Raw genomic sequence first — 24,594 nt, forward strand, 5'->3', positions numbered from 1 at the left:
ACTGAAATATGGATTGAATGTGGCACTTAAGGTCAAATGTCAGTCTCCAGATCAATTGCTTTGCCACCCTGGTTAGCTCTAGCACTGATGCACTCAATTCACATCTTGGCATGACTCCTACTAACGTTTTGCTTTAGTTCTGTGCTTGCTTTATTCAAGGCTATAATTTGTAACAGGTCTGTGTTGCATAAACACACCAATTTCTGGCTTTTAGTCATAGCTTTTCTGAAAGGTTATGGTTGATGTGGTGCTTGGCAGCATGCCTTGAGAAAACATTCCTGATCGAGCCACCATGAAGTCATGTTAGCAGGTTGCAGGACCAGTCTAGCAAGTGTGCATTGAAATAATGGGAAGCTTAAAAAATATATATTCCAAGTGTAAGGCATCAGGATTTCGGAAGCAAGCAAACAGAAAGTGTACGTGCATTTGTGAATCTCAAAACAAAATCAGCAGATAATTTCAGTCTCAAATAAAAGTAAATGTCATTGTTTCTTAGCTCTGTGGACTGGAATAATCTTCTCGTACTAAAGGGAAGGAGGAGACTGGCCCACTTCATCAAGGGCTTTCTGTGTGAATCCAGAACTGCATACCTCACTCAGCTTCCATGACTATGTTCTCCCCAATCCACTCCACTGTTATTTCTTATTATACCCCAACCTAATACAATTTACATTAAAATAAAACCACCAGTAACTAAATAACAGTAGCACAGAACAGCAATACAAGAGGGGAGAAGACGTCTTCTCGACCAAAGGCCTTAGTAAAGAGTTGTCTTGACCAATTGTCAAGAGCATATCATGATGGCACAAGACATAGCAAAGGGGCAATCGTTCTACAATCTTGTGGCCACCACGCAAGTCTTTTCACACACTGCCACCCCTTGACCAACAGAACCTCCCCTGCTGACCTTAATACTCAGGCATGTTGATGTAGAAGAAAGCTTGCTTTCAGATATTTGAGGCCTAAGTCATTTGCATGTTTTATATGTGGGTGTTCATGCCTTAAACTGAGCTTGGTAGTAAATTGGAAACCACTGCAGATCTTTCAACCTTCTTATTCAGACAGGCCTTTGAAAACTTGGTGCATTTGACTTAGGAGAAAACTTGAGAGAGAAGCAGGGCATACATCTATTAAAGAAATAACTACCATTTCCAAACTATCCTAAAGGGCAAGCCCACTTAGAGCAGTAGTCCACCCCAGAAGTTAATAGCTAGTGCGGCCAACTTTCTGACAGTAAGAGATGTTCGACAGTGGAACCAACTCCCTCGAGAGGTTGTGGACTCTCCCCCCCCCCCCCCCCGCCAGAGGCTTTTAAGCAGAGTTTGAAAGGCAATTTGTCATGGATGCTTTGGCTGAGATTCCTGCATTGCAAGGAGTTGGGCCAGATGATCATCAGGGTCCCTTCCAAGTCTACAATTCTATGATACTTTGATTCTATGAAATCCATAGATCTGTGATCTTGCAAAGGTTGACAACAACAGTACTTCGTGCACAGGTATAAAGATATGTGTGTAAGAGACAATGCAAAAACAACAGTACACAAGGAAGCAGGATGACACAAAATTATATTTCTGAACATACGGGATAAATAAATCCATAATTCCATTAAGTACATGTCACTAAAAGTAGGAGTCACAGTTCTCAGTACACCAGAATCTTTTTTTCTTTTCTTTTTGCAGAACAAAAGGAAACGCCACCCAAAATATCAGGTGTTCTGTGAGTTACAGGATCAAAGTGGCTGAAATAACAGAAGATTTTTTTTTTAAGAAAGCAAGTACAGAGAGTCAAACTCATTGAGTTAGAGGGGTGTTGGAAAGCAGGGATGCGATCCAGAAAGCCTCAAATATGAATATTCTGTCTGGCTGCAGGCGACAGAATTACATAGGCAGAAGAGGTCAAAATATAATTGCAATTTCCCATGCATTTCTATTTTCTAACAATACAGAATCCCCAGCTTTATTGGGTGTCCCCACAGCAAAAATAAATAGGGGTGACATGGAGGATCGAAGTATGACATGTTAAAAGGCTATCAACTTTTTCAGGACAGAGTTTGTATACCTTATACCATAGCAAAGGGAAGAAGGAAGAGTTTGATTTACTGCTCAGGGAAACTCATTAAGCAAGGAGACATTCAGGCCAAGAAAGATTACCTAAACCTTATCACCTTGTCTCTGGTTTGACCAGCTCTAGCTAATATAGCATCACCCCATTCACTTCCACCCAAAATCCACTCTCTAAATGCCACATTTAATATATCATTCTCTCCCTAGGAAGCCACTCTGATTGTTGGTACCTCCACACATTCCAACCCCTGACAATGGGAGTTTTACTTTTTATCTTATTTTAGCCATGTGTATATGGTTCTGAGTGGCCTGGCCATTCATATGCTACAAAGGCCATGAAGAAGCCATGTACCAGTTGGAATGCTCTTCTTCACAGCCTCCCTATATCGATATTGGAAAAACTAGACTCCAGTTAGCAAAGCTTCAGCCATGGCTTCCAACTGAGACCTATCACAAGTATTATGTTTTTCTTCCAAGTGAGCAGAAGCAAATAACTCATGTCCCAACCCTAGGATGTAGCTTTCCAGAGGAAAAATCCTCCTTTTTCCAACCTGGTAGCTTCAAAACATTATTGAAAAGCTGGTGTTTTCTAGAGCACCAAGGGGAACTGTGAGAATCCACTCTCTGATGCTCAACATTAAAGAGCTCTTGCAATCCTAAAACACTGAGGCTGTACTCTGCCCAGCAGAGCTTGAGGCCAAGTGTGGAATGGAGTGATGAGTCATTATTCCCTAAACTGCTCACCTGCAGCAGATGGGGGGGGACCTTATTTAAACATGGAAATTGGCTACGTTCTGTGTTCAACTCTTCTTGACCTATGAACAGCACTCTTAAACCACAACTGAACTCTTGGGCTCATATAAAGGCTGGAATCCCTAATCCTACAGCAGTCATTTTTAGTTACCTTTTGCCAGTAGCACAATATGCTCACAAACTATTGATCAGTGAAGGGTGGTTCTCAAAAAAAAAATCCTATATTGAAGTCACTAGGGAGTTTGCAGTGATATTTGACCAAGGAGCCAAACAAGAGTAATTTTCCAATTTGTTCCAAGACTAAAGTTGGTTCATATGCTCAGCAGAGAAGATTACATTTTCCTGGAGTCATTATGGGAAGCTATTTATCTTTAAATAGGCGGTTATCACAAGCCACCATGCTTTTTTCTGAATACATAGTGCTTGTAAGGCTCTTTCAGAATCTTTAGTTATACCACTGGCTAAATGACTCACCTTTTACCAAATTTTCCTATGGTATATTTGCAACCTGGCCCTTGTTGTGAGAGTCTGAAGTCTGAGTGATATGGAATCATGCCGTGTCAAGAGGGACTTGTTTCAGGGAGGTGTCAGGTGACTGTTGAGAACCTGAAGAACTTTCGGCTTCTTCAGGATGCAACAAGGCCCAAGCATAGATAGTGCTTTGTAGAAGGTGCTTAATGCTGCAATCCAATACATATTTTCCTGGAGAATAAGTCTAACTGAAATTAATGTAGCTTACTTCAGAGCAGGTGTGTATCAGATTGCACCAAGCTTTAAATACGCTTACCAAAATGATGCCACCATGCCCAAAATGCACATTAATTTAATTGCAAGTGTGAAGATTGCAATGAACATATTTGAGCAAGGGATGCTGTCAATTCTCCTTTCCCCTGGAAGCACACTTTTTACCCTTCAGGCAATTATCACAATAATGGTCAAAAGAAATACACAACTACATCACTTATTTTCCTAACTTCACTTTCTCATCCATCAGGACAGACTAAAAGCCCACACAAGATACAGCAGCAACTCAGTTAAAGAAACTTTGAATCAGTGTACATTTCATTCAACAGGTGGAATTGGCATTCCTGCATCAAGAAGAGATGATGCAGGAATGAGTGTCATTGCAGGCATCATCTCAGAGGAAACACCCTTCCTGTGTAGGAGAGGATGGAGAACGTCTCTTTTGGAACTTAATCCAGACAAAATGGACGTGCTGTGAAATCTGCAAATCTGGATGGTGGTACACAGCTGATAGTGGATGGCATTGCACTCTACCTAAAGGTCCAAGTACCAGAGTTTGGCCTATAGGTTAGCTGTTCACTTCTGGGGTGAATTTAAGGTTCTGCTATGCTATTAACTTTTTAAATGCCTAAACGGTTTGGGACCAGGCTATCTCAAGGACTACCTGCATCCGTGTGTCCTTGCCTGAGCTTTAAGATCAGCATGTGAAGTCCTGTTCTCCAATACATGGCAAAAGTTGTTAGGTTTCTGGGTACCCAGGACAGGAGAAACCCTTTTCTGTTGTGGTCCTGTATCCTTGGAATAGCCTCCTCATGGAAATACATGTGGCCTCATCTCTCTTGGCCTTTACAAAAGCAGGTCTACATTTAGGTGTTTCTATGGTTCCTTTACGTAAGAACTGTTTGTTTCATCTCTTGCTGCTATTTTTGTTCTGTCACTTATAGCTATATTTGAAATACAGATAGGTAGCCGTGTTGGTCTGCCATAGTCAAAACAAAAAAAAAAATTTTCCTTCCAGTAGCACCTTAAAGACCAACTAAGTTAGTTCTTGGTATGAGCTTTCGTGTGCATGCACACTTCTTCAGATACTGAAGAAGTGTGCATGCACACGAAAGCTCATACCAAGAACTAACTTAGTTGGTCTTTAAGGTGCTACTGGAAGGAAAATTTTTTTTTTTGTTTTGACTATATTTGAAATGTTAATGTTGTAGTGTCTTAATATTGTGTGTAATCCACCTTAGGAGAGTAGACACCCTAAAAGCCAAGGTTAAAAAAACCTATTTAAATAATAATAAAAAGAAACAGAATGCTTCTTTTGAGATGGTGCTTGCCATCTGCAATATATAATATAATCTGTTGCATGATTGATTGAGGGCACAATTTTTAGTCAATTAAAAATATTTTAATTGATTACTCTAGCTGATCAATTAAGCACTGCATCCCTCATATATACACCCTCCATTATAACACTAGGCTTGATATCCATCACTATGTGATATCAAATTTCCTTTGTACCATTATTTCTTCAGCGGGACATGAAAGCTCATCAATAGTACAAGAGAGACTTAACAGGTCACAAACATTCAGTACAAAGGAGCCACAGTGAGTTGCTTGCAAATTAAAAATGAGTCCAGAGACTAGCAAACTGAAACTATATTGCCTCTCTCATTTTTCTTTTCTCATTTCAGCACATCTGAATAGGGCATGTTGTGAACATAGCAGTCCATGCATTCTAAAAGCTAAATCCTGCCAATAATCACTTCTGGGATGTGAATGAATAGTGGGGTCCATAAGGGAGCTTCTCACCATCCTCTACCATAGGTAGTAACTGCTAAACTCTTCTCCTCATGCCCACCCCTTACTGATTTATAGTAAATAAATAATCCTGCTATGGAACAGGAAACAGTTCAATATTGCCCATCAGTGCTGTGTGCATCACCTTTTGTTAGGTGGGGCAAGCAAGGATATATTTCATGCTGCGATGCTTAAAATCATGAAAACACAATTCCTGCTTCTTTGCCTAAGCCCAGATAAAATTTCCACACTGCATTTTGTTTCTAAGACACCGTGCTTAGGAAGAAGCATCATTTACATCTAAGCATCTCAGACCAAAATAAAGCTAAACTTTTTTTAATTAAAAAAACAGGTTTTTTAAATAAATGGCAATGCCTTCTGATGACACTTCCAAGCTGAACAGAAACACATGACCAAACATAACAAACCAAGCTTCTTATATTGGCATCATTTCTGTGTTAGAAACTACCCGTTCACACCATCATTTTTGAAGCAGATGTGTCTATTACTTCATGCTAATCGGATACAAATTGTGGCCTCCCAGAATTTACACAAATAGACAAAAAGATGCATGTTTCCTCCACGTAATTTCATCCATCAAAAGGATATCAGATCTAGGAAGCCTATTGTGTGTAAAGCAACCTTATAAGTAAGACCAAGCTGCACATCCAACTTTTAACCAAGGCGGGAGGAAAATGTTGATAGCAGGGGCAGGGAATGTTTGTAATTGATTCAAAGCATTGGGTTGTAGCCAATGGATTGGTACCGTTCTTGCAATGACTTGCACCTGCACAACAAGACTTCATCTTCCTCCCCCCACCTGCTTTGGTGCAAGACTGCTGATACCTTTAAGAATTCTTCTTAAAACAAATGCATGGTATGTTTTTTTCCAATGTGGTGCCCTCAACATGCTTTTGGACTCCACTTGACATCTCCTCTGGCTGCAACATCTGGAGGACACCAGAGTGGCTACCCCCTCTTCTAGGGATTATGATAAGGCACATAAAACATTTTCTTTTCTGGAGTTGCATCACGTTTGGAAGTAGCCCATGAGCTGTCCTCTTCCTAGGGCATATTTACACTACAGAGTCCCTTAGACCAGTTTAATAGGAATTCCTTCTCTCTAGGGAATTGTAGGACCCATAGTTCTGGAGGGAGGGCACTGGGAATCTCTCAGACAGAATTTGCAGCATCCTCAATAAATTATGTATTTTGGATGGTTTGGGCAGGCTGTAACAATTTTACTGATATGACACCTATGGGTTATCTCCAATGAAGTTGCCCAGTTAGTATAAAGAGAGTCAGAAGAGCAATGGGACTCCCTTCCCCCTCTGCCAAAAAAACCCCAACAAACCTGTTCTGGGGTTTCCCCTCAACCCCCTGGAGCAGATCTGAAGTTGTGCTGAAAGAGAGGGAGGAGATGTTCCACTGCTCAAGCAGCAACCCTTGCACCAATGGACAATTTTATTGGATGCAATCCAATATAAATTTTGGATATACCCTATCTGCAGATCTTTTTGAACAGTCAGGATTTGTCTAGTTTTCCCCAAACCTTAAAACAAATGGGTCATTCACTAGTTGCCTGTTTACACTGGGCAAATCTATCTGCCTTTTCTTTCAGGGCTGTTCACAACCATTTAGTAACATCGGTGAGCATTGTGTGTACAGTATATCTTGTAGAAGACCCAGGCCATATGGGTGGCTTTTTATTTAGCTGAATAACTCCCCTTTTATTGAGCAGATTTCTTCAGGAGCAAATAGTGATCAGTGAGACAGACCCCTTTCCCTGTTGCAGCAACTGAAGAAAATTTAATAAGACCTGAAAACTACAAGCTTATCAACCATTCTTTTAAAGGCTAAGAGCTATACCATTTTGTACAGCTTCAGAATAAAGCATCATTAAAGACATAATACAGTACTTGATGGCTGTTTTTCCACAACAAAATGAAAGCTGATCAGAAACGTTTTTGCAACACTTGCCTGAAAAATCAAAACACAAAGACCAAACAAAAACAGACAATGATTAGAAGTCTACACAAATACCTATGCACTAGCAGCTACAGAAGCAGTTTAGCAGTATAATCCTACACGTTTACTTAAAAGTAGGTTCCATTGAATTCAATGAGGCGTACTTCCAGGTAAGTGAGTACAGGATCACAGCCTAAATGTTACACCATGAATCTGGCAATTATCTTTTTAAAATAAAATCCACAGGGTTGGGATTTCCCCTCCTTGTTTCTTCATAAAAATAGATTTTACAATGAGACCTTCCTTAGAGGCTAAATGTATTTTTAAAATTGATATTCCTTTAGATATGCCTTCCAATATTGCCCTTCAAAGGAGGACAACTTGTTTTACAAATGCATAAAAATATAGAGAGTTTTTTAGGAGAGGCTGTAAATGATGCAAGAATTGGGAATATGCTACTGCAACCATCAACAACACAGCAACGTACAACCTTGTGGTGGGCTAGTTTTAACAGACAGCAGCTCTGGAATACAGAGGAATTTAAACAATGCAACTTTGGCTGAAGGAAGGGAGCATCACAAAATCTAGAATGTGTTGGGGTGGAGGGTTAAGACCCACTGAGCCATAAAAAAAAGATTAAAAACACTGTTATGAAGAATAATTCCATGAGACACAGATAAAGTGGTTGTAACTGCATATGCAGTTGTGACTAATCTACCACACACACACACACACACACACACACACTCCCCATATCCTTGGGTTTTTTTGTGTGCACTCTTGGCTGTGCAGCAATTCTGGATAATGATTTATATCCACAATGCAAAATTGGACCATTCACTTTTTACTGGGTGAAAGAAAGCTTTGCACCTGAATTCTCTCACACACCCTCTGATTATATAAGCTAAGCTGGTCTGATTTTTTTACTTTTATTTTTTTATATATATAAAGTGGTGTAACTTAGCATACCATGCTTTGCTAAAAGCAGTTTATCTTTTATAAGATTAGTCAGTACAAAGGATTTCCAATGTATTCCAGTGCAGGAGGAGGTAGCCTGTTCTAAAGCAATCCCTTCAAGGCAAATAAGAAATAAAATAGAAAAAAATCCAAAGTGGAACTTGGAAGTAAATGAACCCAGTCATAAAAGGATGTGAAGAGCCCAGTAGCTGTGTCAGCTATTCAAGTAACACTGCAGGATTCAGTTATGTCGGGAGAAAACCAACTTGTTGCCACTAATATGTAGAGCACTGTTAACAATAAAAACTGCCTAGCAACTTAGCAATACACATAACAAAACAAAACAGGAGCAATGGAGGCAATATGAGGTCAACTGTATAAATGGCAGGAGTGGTTTTCCAACTGTCTACCATGCAGAAACTTTTTCTACCTTTTATTCGGCTACCCCTGCATATATGTTCTGTAAGCCCATGGCCTTGCAAAAAAGGGGGGGTCCAGGGCACGTTCTAGGGTGCACATCCAATTCAACAGTGCACTTGGCCTGGCATGAACTGAGAGTGCACCCTAGACAACACCCAGCTCCGCACTGTAATTGTGGGCAAGCTGAAGTTGGCCCTCTTGTTATAGGCCTTCCCCCTGAAAAACTCATGGCAGCCTTCTGGGGAACAGGGTTTCCTAAAATAAAAGTTGAAAAAGTACCATGCTGGCAGGTTATGTTGCAAAGGTTTAAAAATAAGAAAGTTCAATCCACTGTGTGTGTGTGTGTGTGTGTGTTTGTTTGTTTGTTTGTTTTAAAAAATCATGCATTAATATATTTTCTTTTCCCACCTTAATCCTATGAGCCATTGCACTGGGAAATAAATGTTTAGGATGGGTGGAGTGCAATAACTGCTGTGCCAGCAGTTTGCTTTCCACAAACAATGATCCTGCAAGAAGTGGTAGGAGGCTGCAACAGCAAAAGGGCGTGTTACTTGCCTCCAGTGTCAAGATTGCTAGTGCACAGCGCAGGTATCAGAGACATGGCAGGTGTAGCACTGGATCTTCTTTATCTTTGTGGCTGCCCAGAAGGCCTCCCTTCTCCAGAGCCAGCCACACTGGTAAAACTGTATGGACTGGTATTAACTTCTTATTATGGAGCAGCAACTGGTAGGTGACACAGCTGCTTGGATTTGCCAAGTGTAGGGCAGACATCAGTGCAAGTTACTATACACAGCTGCAGCCGCTCAAAACTTCTAAGTTCAAGCTGTTCAGGCTGTTCACAAACTGCAGGTGAGATAAAACAAATGAATGGGGGGCGAGGGACGTGCGGTTGCCTGCAGAGTTCTCCAAAATATGGAAGAAACAATAACTGTAAATGTCTTTCCCTATGTTAGTATTTTACAGCGCCCACTCTCTCCACCCTAGCCTTTCAAATGCAGTAAAATGATTTTAGATGCCCATTCCAAACTCAGTTTAACAAAACAGCAACAGAGTGGGTTATTTAATAATAATTAAAAAATCAAATGAAGTCATATTTATACTTTTACAGTATCTTTTTTCAAAGAAAAGGAAGTGCCAATATACTATATCAAAACACATATTTGAAGGAGCTTTGGATCAGGCGTCACTTCCTCCTTTTTCTTTCTGATGTGCATCTGCAGGTAATTTTGTTTGCATTATATGTAGAAAATCACAGTTCTTGTTGCATCCCCCCCCCAAGGATGAACAAACACACATGCACGCGCACACACACACACACACATATATAATCATAATTTGTGAACACTGTACACTAAATATTTCTTTTCAACAGCATGACAGGCATTGGGCTTATGGCAGCAGGTGTGAATAATGTGCAGGGTCTGAAATCTAGGGGATGCCATATAAGCAGCCTCAGACACAAGACAGGTTGACTGCACCTTCCCACAAGGTAAACTTAAGAGTATGTCATTTCAGAGTAATGGAACAGTTAGTATTTTGAGGCTTATGATGCTGGAGTTACCCTAAGTCCAACTCACACAAAACGACGCAGCCACTTTGGTGGCAAACCTCCTGAACACCAACACTGTTCAAATTAAAAGGGGGGGAAAGTTGTTGTTTTTCAACCTGTCTTTCTTTATTACCTATATATTTGATAACAACACTTTGAATTCAATGTACTTCTAAAAGCTTGTTTTCTGTGAAGAATCCAACCTTTAGGCTTCTCTTCCCTTTAAAATTCTCTCTATTACTTTTAGACTTTCCCCAGGGCAAGAGGGAGAGAGGAAACACCTCTGCTTTCTCAATGCAGAGAAGCCACCTAGAAGCCTCAGGACCTCACTGCACCCGCTCAGTGAAATTCTCTGGGAAAACTCCTCGGCATTGGTCAAGTTCTTTGTGCTGAAGCCAATCGGATTCTTTCACACCCATCAGCCATCCTTCATCCTGCCAGGGAGAGAAAGGGAAAGGCAGACAAAAGGTTCGTACAGAGTGAAACACAAGCAGGAGGGCAGCCTAGGATTCTTAGGTCACTGATCACAACCTTGTGCAAATAAGGCAATCAGTTATTTATTGGTGATAAGTTTGTTATCATCTATTATTGTGGTTTTGAAGAATCACTGTGCTGCTTCTGCATACACTTGAGCTTTCACTGAACTTTGCACATTTTCCTCCTCATGGGTATATATACCTGTCAGCTGAGGACAACACTCCATGCTTCTGAAGAAGTGAACTCTAGGTCATGAAAGGTAACAGCACAATATATTTGCTAGTCTTTAGGGCGCTATAAGATTCTGTTATTGTTTCTGGATACACTGGGTTGTATCCAATGCTGTGCAAGCAGAGTTCCGTTTATGCAATAGGACTTCCTCTTCCCTCTAGGAGCACCCAAAATCTGCTCTGGAGGTTCCCACAATTCTCTGGAGTAGATTCAATGATGCACAAGGAGTGTTCAAGCAGAAGTCTGTTACGCAAGCAGAACAGCAGAGCTTAATATGACCTATTATGTTTCCTAAGCTCCATTGATTTTGGTTTTTTGCCTGTCTTGACAAATTCAAGCCTTATCTGAAGATGAAGGTACTTAGCTGCACATGTAAGGTCCTGCCCACCTGTCAACGTTGACCCACAGAGGATGGGGGAATTAGGGATCCAGCCTGCTGCCTAAATCTAGTTCCCCACTCCTGCCCTAAAGTCACTTAGGAGCTAACTACAATAGAGAAGAGAAGACATTTTTAAAGGTGCTATTTGATAAGAAGAGATATTCCTAATATGTTATCACTTTACGAAGAGAGCTTGTCCATGAACAAAATAAAACTCTCTCTCTCTCTCAACACAATGGCATCTCCTAGGAAGCTGTTATTGTGAAAAACTGAATATGATTACATCTTGGTTGTATGTGTATGATTACACATTTCCACTCATGAGGTACAAAATGGCTCTTGCATCAAGAGTATCTAAAGTCTATTGAGGCCTTGCATAAGAAAATGTCCATTGTTTGCATAAGGCACTCAGGAAACAGGACTGAATGCTTCTGGTTTCTAGAGTGCTCTGATATGCTAGCGATGGTGACACAAGAGGCGCATAGGGTTGCGAGGGATTGAAGACCCACTACTATTTCTGCAGCAGGGTCCCACTCTCCAGCACCCAGGAGCCACCCAATCACAACATGATTTAGCCACTGAGAAGAAGTCTTCTCACCCTTTGTGCTGATTGGAGCCAATCACAGGAGAGGTTTGAAAAGTAAGGAAGAGGTGCCTTTGTAGCTAGCAGGGCCTTTCAGACAGCTTTGTAGGCTTCAGCTGGCTTGTGGGCGGCAGGTTGGCCACCCCTGCTCTATACTAATCATTTCAAAGAATCAAGCAGACAGTTATTTCAGAGATTCTGGTTTTGCAAGACATCATCTCCATTCATCTGCTGGCTGCTTGAAGGTCACAGACACAGGAGAACGGGGTTTTCAAACGAAGTCTTTCTGGTTCAGATCCAGTGTTCTACATACTATATGACACTGGTGTGTGAAGCAAAAAAAGATAAGGATAAATCCCACATGCTCTCCTTACCTGCTCCTCCGGGTTGTCAAATGGAATCACCAGGACAACATCTCCAGCCTTCAGTTGTAGCTCATCACTGTCAGTGGCTGCATAGTCATGCATGGCTTGTGCCTGCAAAGAAATAATGACTCCAGTGAAGGGAGAGAGCTTGCTCCATTTCATGAAGAAGGGGTGATGCATACAACTCCTGCCCACTTTTACCCAAACCGACAAGTGAGAACATGATTATCTATCCGCTATCCCACCTCCTCTTGTCCTGCAAAGTTATTGTTTTGTTTGCTAATATGTTATGTATTTCTGTGTTTTTATATTGTAAGCCCCACTGTGATTCTTAAACGAATGACATTATAGACATTTAATAAATAAAAATAAAATAAATTTGAACCAGAGAAGCTCTATGTTAGGATGATTTTCTCCGAAGGGTGTAAAAGGAGGGGAGACACAACTGGTTGTTTTCTTTTGGTTATTTCACCAAATAAGTTAGAAAAAGAGATGCCTGGGACAGTACTTTGAATTATAAGGGGACAGAAATGGTCCAGCTCATGTATCTTTTGTGACAGTCCTCTATGCTACTATGAAGGCTATGTTTTTGGCTAACATTGAGGAAACAACAGGTCTTCACTTGTCGGAAGCCACCCATACTATGAGTAGCAGCATGCACAAGGTTTCTCGATGCTCTAAATCATGCTTGATCCTATCTCTTCCCTTTGGCTTGCCTTTACTATCCACTTAACTGACAAGGAAACACAAATTCATTTTAATGGACATCGGTGTGGAATGTGTGCCCGGCTGAGGTAAATGTTCTTCCTCACACTCACCTTAAACAGGAAACCTGGTGGCATGTCAGCCCTTTCAGAAGCGGCTCCACTTTCAACTGTTCCATTGACTGTGGCTGGGAAGGTCTCCACAACTACAGCAGGCAGAGAGCTCTAAGCATAGCAGCGAAGGGAGGCAAAGAAAACACAAGAAGGAACACTTGAAACAAGACACTTGGCAAAATGAGACCCCACTGCACTAAACTGGTTCACCCCATTATTCAAAAATTCAACGCCAATGTATTGTGTGTTTTTCCTCCACCACGTGGATGTTACAATTTATGGCCCAGAGTAGTCATTAAGGTAAAGAGAATGACTCATGACAAGATGGGAATTTTAAAAAGGGAATCACAGACAGTGGCAAATATTAGAGGGAAAATCAGGGTGGTATAAAGATTATGGAACACACAGCAGGTGTCTGTCACAAGGGTGAGAGGAGATATAGGTTCATAGTAAGAGGCAGAAGTTCTTCTAAATCTTTTTTTTCCCCTTTCCTTGATCTGAAATTGCTACCTGTCTTCTTCTTGGTGGCCTCTGACCTCTACGTCCTCAGCATCATTTTCATGCACAAGAACTAACAACTCAGTGACCTTGTAAGAGCAACAAATTTGATGCCTCTGGCCAAATTTCTTAGCAGAGGCAGACATGGTGAGAAAGTGGAATCAAAACTTAGGGAGGGGAAATGAGAAAGGGTTCTGTGCTTTTAGCCTTCATGGTTTGCCTGGAGGGATCTGTCAGAGCAACAAAGGCTGTTGGATGACATGAAAGAGCCAGGGTGGTGATTAACTGGGACTGGGGAGAACAGTGGAGATATTCTTTCTGACTCAGACCACTTGCAACTGCTGCTGCTACATGCTTAGCTGTTTGCATCAAAGGGGACATTTTTCTTCTGGAAGACCACCTGCAGATAATTAAAGGGCTTTGTTCAACAGTCACAACCCAGCAAATTGGGCCCCTCCATCAAGGATTCTGTACTACTTGAAGAACAGAAGCTACAACAGTGTCGCTTTGAGTTAAGTGAAACAGTGATTATATATTGTGTGCCAGCAACATGGGAGAAAGAGATCCCACCGCCACCACCCTTCTCCCTTGCCTATGGTCTTACTGAGGCAGATCCTGAGTCAGTTTCGGTTTTAGCTGCTTCAGCTCCAGCTGCTGCTGCTTCTTTGCCAGCTGCCTCAGCACCAGCAGGAGCGGCTTCTGTGGGCTGCAACACAAAAGCCAGTTAAACTCCTGGAACCCCAGCATGCCCAGGAGAGCATGACCTGCCACATCTTTAGGCCTTGCCAGAATTATGAGCATCTGCAGCTCAGTGCTGAGCAGAGTCTGAGTCCTTAGCTGGACTGCAGCACCCACACTCTTAAAACAGTCAGGTATCGGCATCAGTTGGGTATCCCAAGTCCATGTGTTGGCACAGATCCAAGCTGCACCACTTTAAGGAAGAGTAAATGACCCTGGCCTGGAATGTAGCCTGGAGCTCATTGAGTTGGCTGCTTATTAAGTCTTTGTGGTTGCGCTATGTGGGTCAGTCTCACCCATCTCAGATATTTTTCTTGAGTCAAGTTTAAAGGAGGCGCACCTTTGAGGGGTTTCCTGCACTATTTGCGTTAAATCGGATCCTCTTCATGGAGGGTACGCATTGCGATCGGGCCTCTGAGCATCTCCCATCTGCTGGGGTGGGCAGAACTAAACTAAAATCCTGTGTATCTTCATTGGGGGGGTATGTCTGGGGGTTTCGAAGTGCATCTTGGGTTATGAAAATGATCCAGCTAATAAAGGTTTCGCATTTGCATTACAAAGCAGCTATTTAAAAGCCTCACATTTGAAAACAACCTCATGTTCTCAAGTTTTCCAGTGCTGACCCTGTCTTTTGCCAAATAAGCCAACAGTGTGCCCAGAAGGTTCTATCTTCCGCATGATTGCATAGTTTCTACCGTTTCTTTTATGGCTGCGAAAAACTGCTGTATCTCTTCATACAGTTGCATAGCATCAAAAACTGACGCACTTCACCTTGAGTAAAACGTTTGAACGTGGCTGAGAAAATTCCCGCTTGCAGGACTTGGAAAGGAAAGTCTGATGAAATCTGGCAGTGCGCTTCCTAATAACAGCAGACCCTTGTGACAACAGAACAACAGAAGCTGCCTTTTGGACCAGGGTCAACTGGTCACCAAGTTCACCGTTCTAAGTCAGCAGCAGTTAAAATAATAGACCATCAGATCAGATATGAAGATGGCATACACCCTGCCGATCAGTTATACCACATAAGGCTGTGCAGAGTTAGCAGCACATAGTGAGAATCAGTGCTATCAAAGACTGCCACCACCTGGCCACTGAAGAAGAGACTAGTAAGAACCCATCCAATTTCCTACCTCTCAGCAGTTAATCAATAGGATTACATGCATCTCAATCTTACAGTAAGGCTGCATTCACACAGCAGTTTATTATATTTTCCCTGTGTTTCCTAGTTGATTTCTGCCATATATTTTAACTTTCAGGTGACATAAAAACCGTTTCCAGAAATAAAGCAGACTATAACACAAGTTTAGCACTCATTTCTAGAAGAAAAAAAATCCATTTGCAAATAACGCAGAAATGAGCACTAAACTCAAGCTACATTCCGCTCTGTTTCTGGAAGTGTCTTTAACGTGTGAAAGCTGGAATATAAGGCAGAAATTTATGTTAGGGAAATGTCAGGAAAACAAAATAAACTGCCGTGTGAATGCAAGCTAAGAAACATTTATCAGAGATTAAAACCAAAAAAGATTGATAATGGAGCCTATGGAACAGAGGACCCGACATGCTGAAAGGTTCACCTACTGAGGTGAACAGTTCCAAAATGTTATTTAAAGTGATTTTTGGCTTCTCTCCTACCATTTGCATTCATTTGTTAAAGATAGAAGTGCAGTTTTCAATGCATTTACATGAAGTTTCAAAAAATGATTGCCTTGAAGGATGGTGGATATACAGATCATGTTTCTGTCTTCCTGCCTTTCCCCCCCCCCTTTCATCTATGAACAGAAGCTTTGCAACTGAAGTACATTTTTTCCTTCCTCCTTTTTTCCCATGACTTTGGGCAGCCACACCATGGCTTCCCCCCTTCCCCACATCTCTGGGGAAACTGATAAGATCAGGGAAATCTTTGTTGATGCTACCAACATTTCTTTTCTTCAGAAGAATAAAATATGCAAATCGATGGGGGTATAAACAATAATGATTATTCTTTTTTAGCAGAATAATAATAATAATAATAATAATAATACCACTACCCATTAATGAAATAGATAAGGCTTTCTTCTGGGCTTGTCATTTTCATGCTGACCCAAATGTATATTATTTATCTACATAGTGGAGTATGAGGGAAATGGCAGTGGCACAGGTGGGTAGGTAATGTAGAAAGGAATATTATGCACATCATTAAAGCTGTCCATTCTACCTCCCAGTGTATGAATGAACACACGTCACATTTCCTTTTAGTATACAAGGGCTTTAAGAGCATATGTCACTTGCCACCATTGATTGAAACTTACATATTGCCAATATTGGATAAGTAAAATCACATGCAAGTGTTGCTCTCAAAAGGTTTCCAGTACGGATCTCTGCACTAAACAACTTAACTAGCCATTGTCCAAGATGGCACTATTGCTAATAGGCCTCTTCAGAGAAGTCTATAATGACTTCTTGTTGAAACACTACAATGGAAGTGGCACAAAGCTAACTGAACTGGCTATATATTGAACTAGAATATATAGGAGCAAAGAAGATACAGGCACTGTGTAAGTGCTCTTACAAAGCCACATACTACATAAAGGCAACATGATGCAGGATAGATATGCTCTGATGCACAAGACTGAGAGAGTCTATTAAAAGGGAATTCCAAAACCCTTTTAGTAATCACTATTATTTTACATTGAAACTGCAACTATTTCTGTTTAGCTTCCATATGAAGACCCTTGCTGGATCTGACCAGTAGTCCATCGTGTCAGGCATCCTGTTTCCCATTAGCCAATATGGGAAACCTACCAGTATATTCAGGTCCTAGCCCCCTCCCAATGTTGCTCCCCAGTAGCTAATATTCAGAGATATCCTATCTCTAAACCTGGAGGTTTCATATAACAATCAAGGACTAGTCTTGATTGGTTTCTCAAATTAATGGTGTATTGTATGAATAAGTATTTAATAATAATAATTTGTATTAATAATTCTCCACCTGTCCCAAGGCTTCTGCCCATCAACATTGTCAAGTGATCCCAAGTATGATGAGGGAGAGAGACACACACACAGTACTCTCTATCCTGCTTCTCCACACCTTGCAAAATGTTCCCCATTGATTTTCTTTTTTCTAGACTACCAAGCCCCAGAAAATGCAGTCTTTTTTTCCTTGTAGGGGAGGAATGAAACTTGCTAAGTGATAAATGCTCCAATTTTGCAAAAACATTATTGTCAGTGTGCAGAAAACGAAATATCACTAAAAGCACACCAGCTTATTCCAATGACTTCGGGAGAATCATACCAAAGAATACACACATATTCCACACTTGGTATAAATAATTGTGGGCCACACTCCACTGAAACAAAGCCACACACAAGGAACCAGTATGCATTCTGACAACAGGGAAACTCAGCAATGCAGGATAAACAATGCCTAGGTAAAATTCTCCCCCTCACTCCCATCCCACATGCAGCAGGACATAGCAACCCTTGCTTTATTTGACACTTCTAACAGCAAAATCTCTCTTGAACAAATTAGGAATTGATGAACTTAATAATACTTCTATTATTTATATGCTGCCCATCTGACTAGGCAGCTCCCAACAGACTATTAAAACACATCAAAGCATCAAATATTAAAAAAACTTCCCTACATTGAAAACACAAAGAAAAGACAATTATCAGAGTAGTAGTGGGTAAGCCTTTGTTTGTTTGGATGGAGGGGAGGTTGTAGTCTCTGCCTGCCTGCCCCTTCTCATTAATAATAATAATAATAATAATAATAATAATAATAATAATAAAATAATTTATTATTTATACCCTGCTTTACTATTGTGCCTAGGGAATGGGTAAATTCTAATTCCTTTGGAAGAGTGCTGGGTGCAAGAGGTCATAAATTTGCCCCGGCCTAATGCATTCCAAAGAATAACAACTGAGTCAGGCTTGTGCTAGAGCACACCAGCCAGAACAAGACAATTTCAAATGTATGATCACTTCAAATACTTTCACTTACTTGGCTGATCTTAGTCTCAGTGGGCTGGTCAGGCCAGTCCACCTCGAACGCACTATTGCTAGGATTATCGGCCGGAAACTGATCCATAGATTGACCGCTGCTAGATGGAGTCTTTTCCGGCTGATGGGTGGAATTTGAAGGAGGGAGGAGAGAGAAACAGAGATGGGAGGAGATAGTCGTAGGCATGGTTACATGAAGATACAAAAATGAGAAGAGTGCAGTGAGAAGTAAGACAGAGTAGACAATGAAATAATCCCAGGGTAAATAGAACTGTTGAACAGGTAAGAGTCAAATGTGCCATAATTTTGGATGGATCCTGGGGGGAAGGTGGGGTCAACATTACCCCTGCAGCCAATGGTCTGACAAAAGTGCCTCCATTTATTGACCAGGGTAGTTCACCTTGGGATGGAGTGGATTGTTAGGGTGCAGATGGAGCTTCCATGGATACAGGCAGTGCAAGTAGAACTGCCCTGGAAGACTGCCAGTGTCAAGCATCAGGCAGCACCGTTCTCCAGAGGATGCTGTCCTGGTTTAGCCTTGTCAAGGCATCCCTGGATATTTCTAAAAATCCCTCCTACATCATTAAGTACCTCTTGCTTTCTCCCTCACTGCTTCTATGCACTGCCAAATCCATAAAGGCAGTGCTGAGCTGTCTCAGTGACACCTTCTCTGCTGCAGAAGATGAGGATGGGGCCACATTTTGAATTTTGTCACTGAATTTAGCATCTCAGTAGATTTAATTCCATAACACAGAAGGAAGTGATTATGTCCTTTAAAAATATATATAAAAGGAATAACCATTGCTGGCAGAGGGTGGGAGCAAGGGTTTAAAGAAGGAAAGACCACTAAATGTATTTGTTTTTAAGCTGTGGTTTTCCAGTCACAGAATATGTATATCTATATTTATATATATCTACCAGTATATATAAATATATACAGACAGATATGTAGATACTGTATATAGATATATGATCTATAGTGAGCTAAATTAAAGCCTGAAACTGTGAGGTGAATTTGAGTATGGACTTAACAAGCTTATCTGATATTTTGGTTTATCTTATTTTATAATATTTGGGGTAATTTATTTTATGTCATAAAATATTCATTTCCTTTTATTTGGACTCTAACTGTATAGCTTTTTTTGTTGCAAAAGTTGTATTATAAAGATTAAAACCCGTATCTCTTCTTTGTGTCTTTGGATCAAACACCTTCTGGGGGAAATATCAGAATATAGGAAGCCATCTAGCTCACCATTGTCTACCCTGACTGGGTTTCAGACAGCAGTCTCTTCCTGCTCTAGCTGGAGATGCTGGGAACTGAAAACTGAGACCTGCTGCATGCAAAGCAGATTCTCTGAGTTATGGCAGCCCATATCTGCATCAGTTACATTTATATCAGGCTGTTTGATTCTAAAATAGCTTTCCCATCCCACCAGTATATGGGTCTTTGATGTCACAATATGTATCACAATCCACAACCCCTGGCTCTCTTCAGGAGGAAATAGCATGGGAAATCAACTTGTAGGGTAAACATCTGTGTGAACAACTGGTGCAGGTGTGCATTTGAATATTCATTCCCTATACACACCCTCAGCACCATGCTCATCAAGGTCTCATTGAATTGTCTTTTGGTGTGGGTGGGTTACACAATCCCATCCAAGGTAGCTTGTTTTGCTGTTGTACAAAACATAGAGCTGGATCTACAGAATACCCTCTCTCAATGGCTTTGAGAATATTTAACGAAGGACGAAGGCAAATGCTTAACTAACAACAAAACACCGCTAGAAAGACTTCTAGACTAGCATGCTCAGTGTCGGGTCATAGTTTGTGCTGCTGCCATCTTGAGACAGACAAGCAGCAAGACGAAAGAGAAAGGGATGCAACAGAAGGCGAAGTTGCCCCTAGACCTGGCTAGATTTATATGGCAGGGCAAAAAGCCAAGGATTATGTTTAAACTGTTAATGGAAGTAAAAGACAGAGGAGGGTTCGCACTGCCAGACCTTAAATTATATTAAGAGGCTGCATGTTTAGTATGGCTCAAAGAATGGATACTACTAAAAATGCCAATATATTAGACATTGAAGGCTGGGACAATAGGTTCGGCTGGCATGGTTATCTTGGATATGACAAAGTCAAAATGCACAGAGGATTCTTTAACCATATAATAAGGAGATCAATTTTTACAGTATGGGGGAGAAATAAACTATTGGAACCCAAAAAACCCTTGATGGTTGTCTCCAGTAGAGGCAATAGCAGTGAAAAAGAAAAACATGGAAATTAATTGGCTCACCTATAAAGAAATATTAGAAGAAGAAAATAACTAATTAAAACTTAAAGGATATGAAGAACTTAAACAGACAGAGATGAACTGGCTACAATATTACCACCTAAATGAAATCTTTAAATTAGATAAAAAAACAAATGGATTTGATACAAAGATGTAAGACCTAGAAAAAGAATTAATATTAAAAAATAGGAAGACATTATCAAAAACATATAGATTATTATTATTTGTAAGATGGAAAAGTAAAGGAAGTGATGGTGAAGTGGGCTCATTTCGGCTACCCAATTGAAATGGAAAAATGGGAAGAATTATGAAAAAAAAGATTTAAAATTTATAGTGTGCTATCTGATTAAAGAATACTTTATGAAAATGACCTACAGATGGTACCTGACCCCATCCAAATTAGCTAAAATTAATAAAAACAATAGTAACAAGTGTTGGAGGTGTAAACAAACCGTAGGAACCTTTTTCCACAAGTGGCAGACTTGTCACCAAATTTAAAAAAATTGGGACATGATTTACGAGGAACTCAAAAAAATGCTAAAACATACATTTGTAAAGAAACTGGAAGCATTTTTATTAGGCAGTTTAGCAGTAAATATTCCAAAAGAAAATAAAAGAGTGTTTCTCTACAGTACTCTCTCACCACCTGATACCCATTCTGACTTCCCCACAGTTAGTCCTTTTCCTTGGGAGAGAGGGAAACAGGCAGAGGTGGGCTGGCATCGAACCCTTTAAATATTAAGTTGAACACTCAGAGAACCCTCCTCCAATGTTTTCTGAACATTCAGCTTCAAAAACTCAAGGGATGCAATGCATCTCTATTATGGGTACACGGCTGCTCACCAATCGCTAAAACCAGTGATAAAATAATTCTAGAATTTCCGTGCCAAGCTATTACTTTTAATCACTAGACCACATCAGTTTCCCCCCAGTCCAGATAAACGGTTAAGGAGATGTGCTTTACTATTGTGCCTAGGGAATGGGTAAATTCTAATTCCTTTGGAAGAGTGCTGGGTGCAAGAGGTCATAAATTTGCCCCGGCCTAATGCATTCCAAAGAATAACAACTGAGTCAGGCTTGTGCTAGAGCACACCAGCCAGAACAAGACAATTTCAAATGTATGATCACTTCAAATACTTTCACTTACTTGGCTGATCTTAGTCTCAGTGGGCTGGTCAGGCCAGTCCACCTCGAACGCACTATTGCTAGGATTATCGGCCGGAAACTGATCCATAGATTGAACGCTGCTAGATGGAGTCTTTTCCGGCTGATGGGTGGAATTTGTAGGAGGGAGGAGAGAGAAACAGAGATGGGAGGAGATAGCAGTAGGCATGGTTACATGAAGATACAAAAATGAGAAGAGTGCAGTGAGAAGTAAGACAGAGTAGACAATGAAATACCGTATTTTTTGCTCTATAAGACTCACTTTTTCCCTCCTAAAAAGTAAGGGGAAATGTGTGTGCGTCTTATGGAGTGAATGCAGGCTGCGCAGCTATCACAGAAGCAAGAACAACAAGAAGGATTGCTGCTTTCACTGCACAGAATTTTTTTTTCTTGTTTTCCTCCTCCAAAAACTAGGTGCGTCTTGTGGTCGGGTGCGTCTTATAGAGCGAAAAATACGGTGATCTCAGGGTAAATAGAACTGTTGAACAGGTAAGAGTCAAATGTGCCATAATTTTGGATGGATCCTGGGGGGAAGGTGATTAAGTCCTTAAAAAAATATATTAAAGAGTAACCATTGCTGGCAGAGGGTGGGAGCAGGGGTTTAAAGAAGGAACGACCACTAAATGTATTTGTTTTTAGGTAAATGCTTAACTAGCAAGAAAACACTGCTAGATAGACTTAAAGGTAGTTCCTGACAAGAAGCAAACTACATACAGTGATAATATCAGCATGGATTACATGACCTTTCATGGAAAACCGTTCCACTTAAAAATGTCTATATTTTGAATCTGAAATTTAATGAATTGTTCAGCCAATAATGGTTTCAGCAATAACTACAGAAGCACGCCGTCAGCATGACATAAGGATATTACAAAAGCAAGCAGAGCAAATAACAGCAGAAGATGTCTTAGGTTAAAGGTTGCAGTTCAGAGAGAAGCAAAACATTGGTGGTTCATAATCTCTATCTACTTTAGGGTAGGCATTTAACATCCTATACCACAACTAAAGCTAGGAAAATATAGATCACATTTGTTTGAAGAAATATGGTGCTTGTTTCCAAATTGCACCATTTTTCTGGAGTAGTTGTACATACAGTATGACTGGGCAAGAGAGGCCACAGCACACTGGCTTTCCATTCAACAACCACAGTTGCTCAGGCACAGCTACATGGGTAGTCCACTGCAACCTCTCATCTGATCGGGCTGCTCTCAACTGCACAGAAAGGTGCCAGGCCACAGCACCCCACACAAGTAGCTTACAATTCTTTTTCTCACTTCCTGCCTTTAATGGTTGGCTTTATTGACAATACATTTTGAACAACAATGCCTTCTGTTGGGCTTAATAAGCTTTTTAACTAGGGTGGCAAGCTACTGAATCAGCAGCCAGAACTTCTGTTGAGTAATTTTAACTAAGGTGAGACTTGTCATACTTCTTTATTTGGGGGGCTGTCTAGCTTCTCTGTGTTGCTTTTATACAGAATGAAATGAGTCAACTTGCACTTCCCTTGCACTGAAGTTTTGGTAATACAGTACTCAATGATGTTTAGATTTAAATCAGATAATTTGGTGGTTGAGCTAGCAATTCTTTACTAACTGGTGCAGTTAAACCCTGCTGTGTGATAATATATATTTTCAATGAATATATATATTCATTGAAGGAAAATAATGGAAAATAATGGAAGGTGGGGAGATTCATACACATTTGTTTGAAGAAATATGGTGCTTGTTTCCCCAGCGCACCATTTTTCTGGGGTGGTTGATCTAAATCTAATGGCTACCTATCCTGAGGACACAATCTATTCACTAAACCTTTACATGAGGAGGAAAGGGAGGGAAAACAGCAGAGAAAATGCTTAGGAAGAAGTAATAGTGAAGGTTCTTGGGTCAGGAAAGACAAGGGAGTCAACTTCTTGAGACAATTTGATGAATTTACAATGGGAAACCAGTGTAGGCCAATTCTTTTTAAAGGCCAATCACACCTCAAAAGACATCTGATGGCAGATAAAGTAAGCCAAATGAGTAAACTTAAATTTTAACTTAGAACGTAAGAAGTATCCTCCTGTGAAGATATAGAATTAATAAAGACATCAGGAAATGCACAAAAGCAAAGAATAAAGGTTACTTGCTAGCAGGTGGACTCAAGCAAAGCTATATATCTCAACATGCCCAAAATGTTATGAAGAAAGTCTGGAAACTACAAGCCATTGGCTTTTTAAACTGATTTATTACAGTGTAATATCTGGCAGCATAATAAGAAAGGAGGAAAGGTTCGTTTCTCCAGCAGTACTGGAGAGATCTCCAATCTCTGTTATTAGTGAACCACGGCAGCAAATCAGCAAGCACAGCATTATGCTAAATATATGTATAGAATAAGGAATTGTTTGGTGGTAGTTGAGAAGTATGCATACTACACAATCGAGAGGTAGGAAATGGCATGCAGGGGTTTGTTTGTTTTTTGACAAGGTAAAAAGTAGCAGCAAGGTCTACAATTATTGCAGCAAGAAGGTTTGTGCTTCAGTCAATGCCATCAATAATAGGCAATATCAAAGCACAGGGGATGGAGACTTCTTCTCAGCGTGACAGACAAAGGGCAGAGGAGGTTGCAACTGTACCACACCACTTTAGTTCATAGCACTGAAGAGGATGAGAACAGAAGGTCAAGACAAGAATAATCATCTTTGCATGATAATGACAGAAGGAAGTACTCACACATGCCAAGCACCACATGGTAGAATTTATTGCACTGAAAGCTATATTAATAGAAATCTTACCTCCCATAAATCCCAAGGCAAAGACTAAGCATAGCAAAGAGCAACAGGAATAAAA

The 24,594-nt window shown here is 40.6% G+C and overlaps 2 protein-coding genes and 1 long non-coding RNA gene across 36 annotated transcripts in view; 1 reads left to right on the forward strand and 2 right to left on the reverse strand.

The window, feature by feature from the left end:
• CYP27C1 (cytochrome P450 family 27 subfamily C member 1) overlaps window positions 1–24,594 on the reverse strand; it is a 233,436-nt gene that overhangs the window by 76,732 nt on the left and 132,110 nt on the right. The window lies entirely within an intron of this gene.
• On the forward strand, window positions 888–6,214 carry LOC310749430. Its single transcript, XR_014541618.1, has 2 exons — window positions 888–4,493; window positions 4,723–6,214. It is a non-coding gene; the product is annotated as an uncharacterized lncRNA (long non-coding RNA).
• Window positions 7,136–24,594, reverse strand: part of BIN1 (bridging integrator 1) — a 110,080-nt gene continuing 92,621 nt past the window's right edge. For 14 of the 34 annotated variants that reach the window (XM_083585146.1, XM_083585135.1, XM_083585142.1 and 11 more), the window contains 6 exons: window positions 21,753–21,872; window positions 18,320–18,439; window positions 14,204–14,305; window positions 13,102–13,212; window positions 12,293–12,394; window positions 7,136–10,682 (listed from right to left, as the gene is read on the reverse strand). In XM_083585146.1, the coding sequence (XP_083441272.1) occupies window positions 10,575–10,682; window positions 12,293–12,394; window positions 13,102–13,212; window positions 14,204–14,305; window positions 18,320–18,439; window positions 21,753–21,872 (663 nt within the window). In that variant the 3' untranslated portion in view covers window positions 7,136–10,574. Of the gene's footprint in view, window positions 10,683–12,292; window positions 12,395–13,101; window positions 13,213–14,203; window positions 14,306–18,319; window positions 18,440–21,752; window positions 21,873–24,539; window positions 24,564–24,594 lie in introns of all 34 variants that reach the window. The other 20 variants (XM_083585145.1, XM_083585154.1, XM_083585156.1 and 17 more) reach the window with 3 other exon arrangements.

Source organism: Podarcis filfolensis (genome assembly GCF_964270895.1).
Source record: "Podarcis filfolensis genome assembly, chromosome: 1".
NCBI lineage: Eukaryota > Metazoa > Chordata > Lepidosauria > Squamata > Lacertidae > Podarcis > Podarcis filfolensis.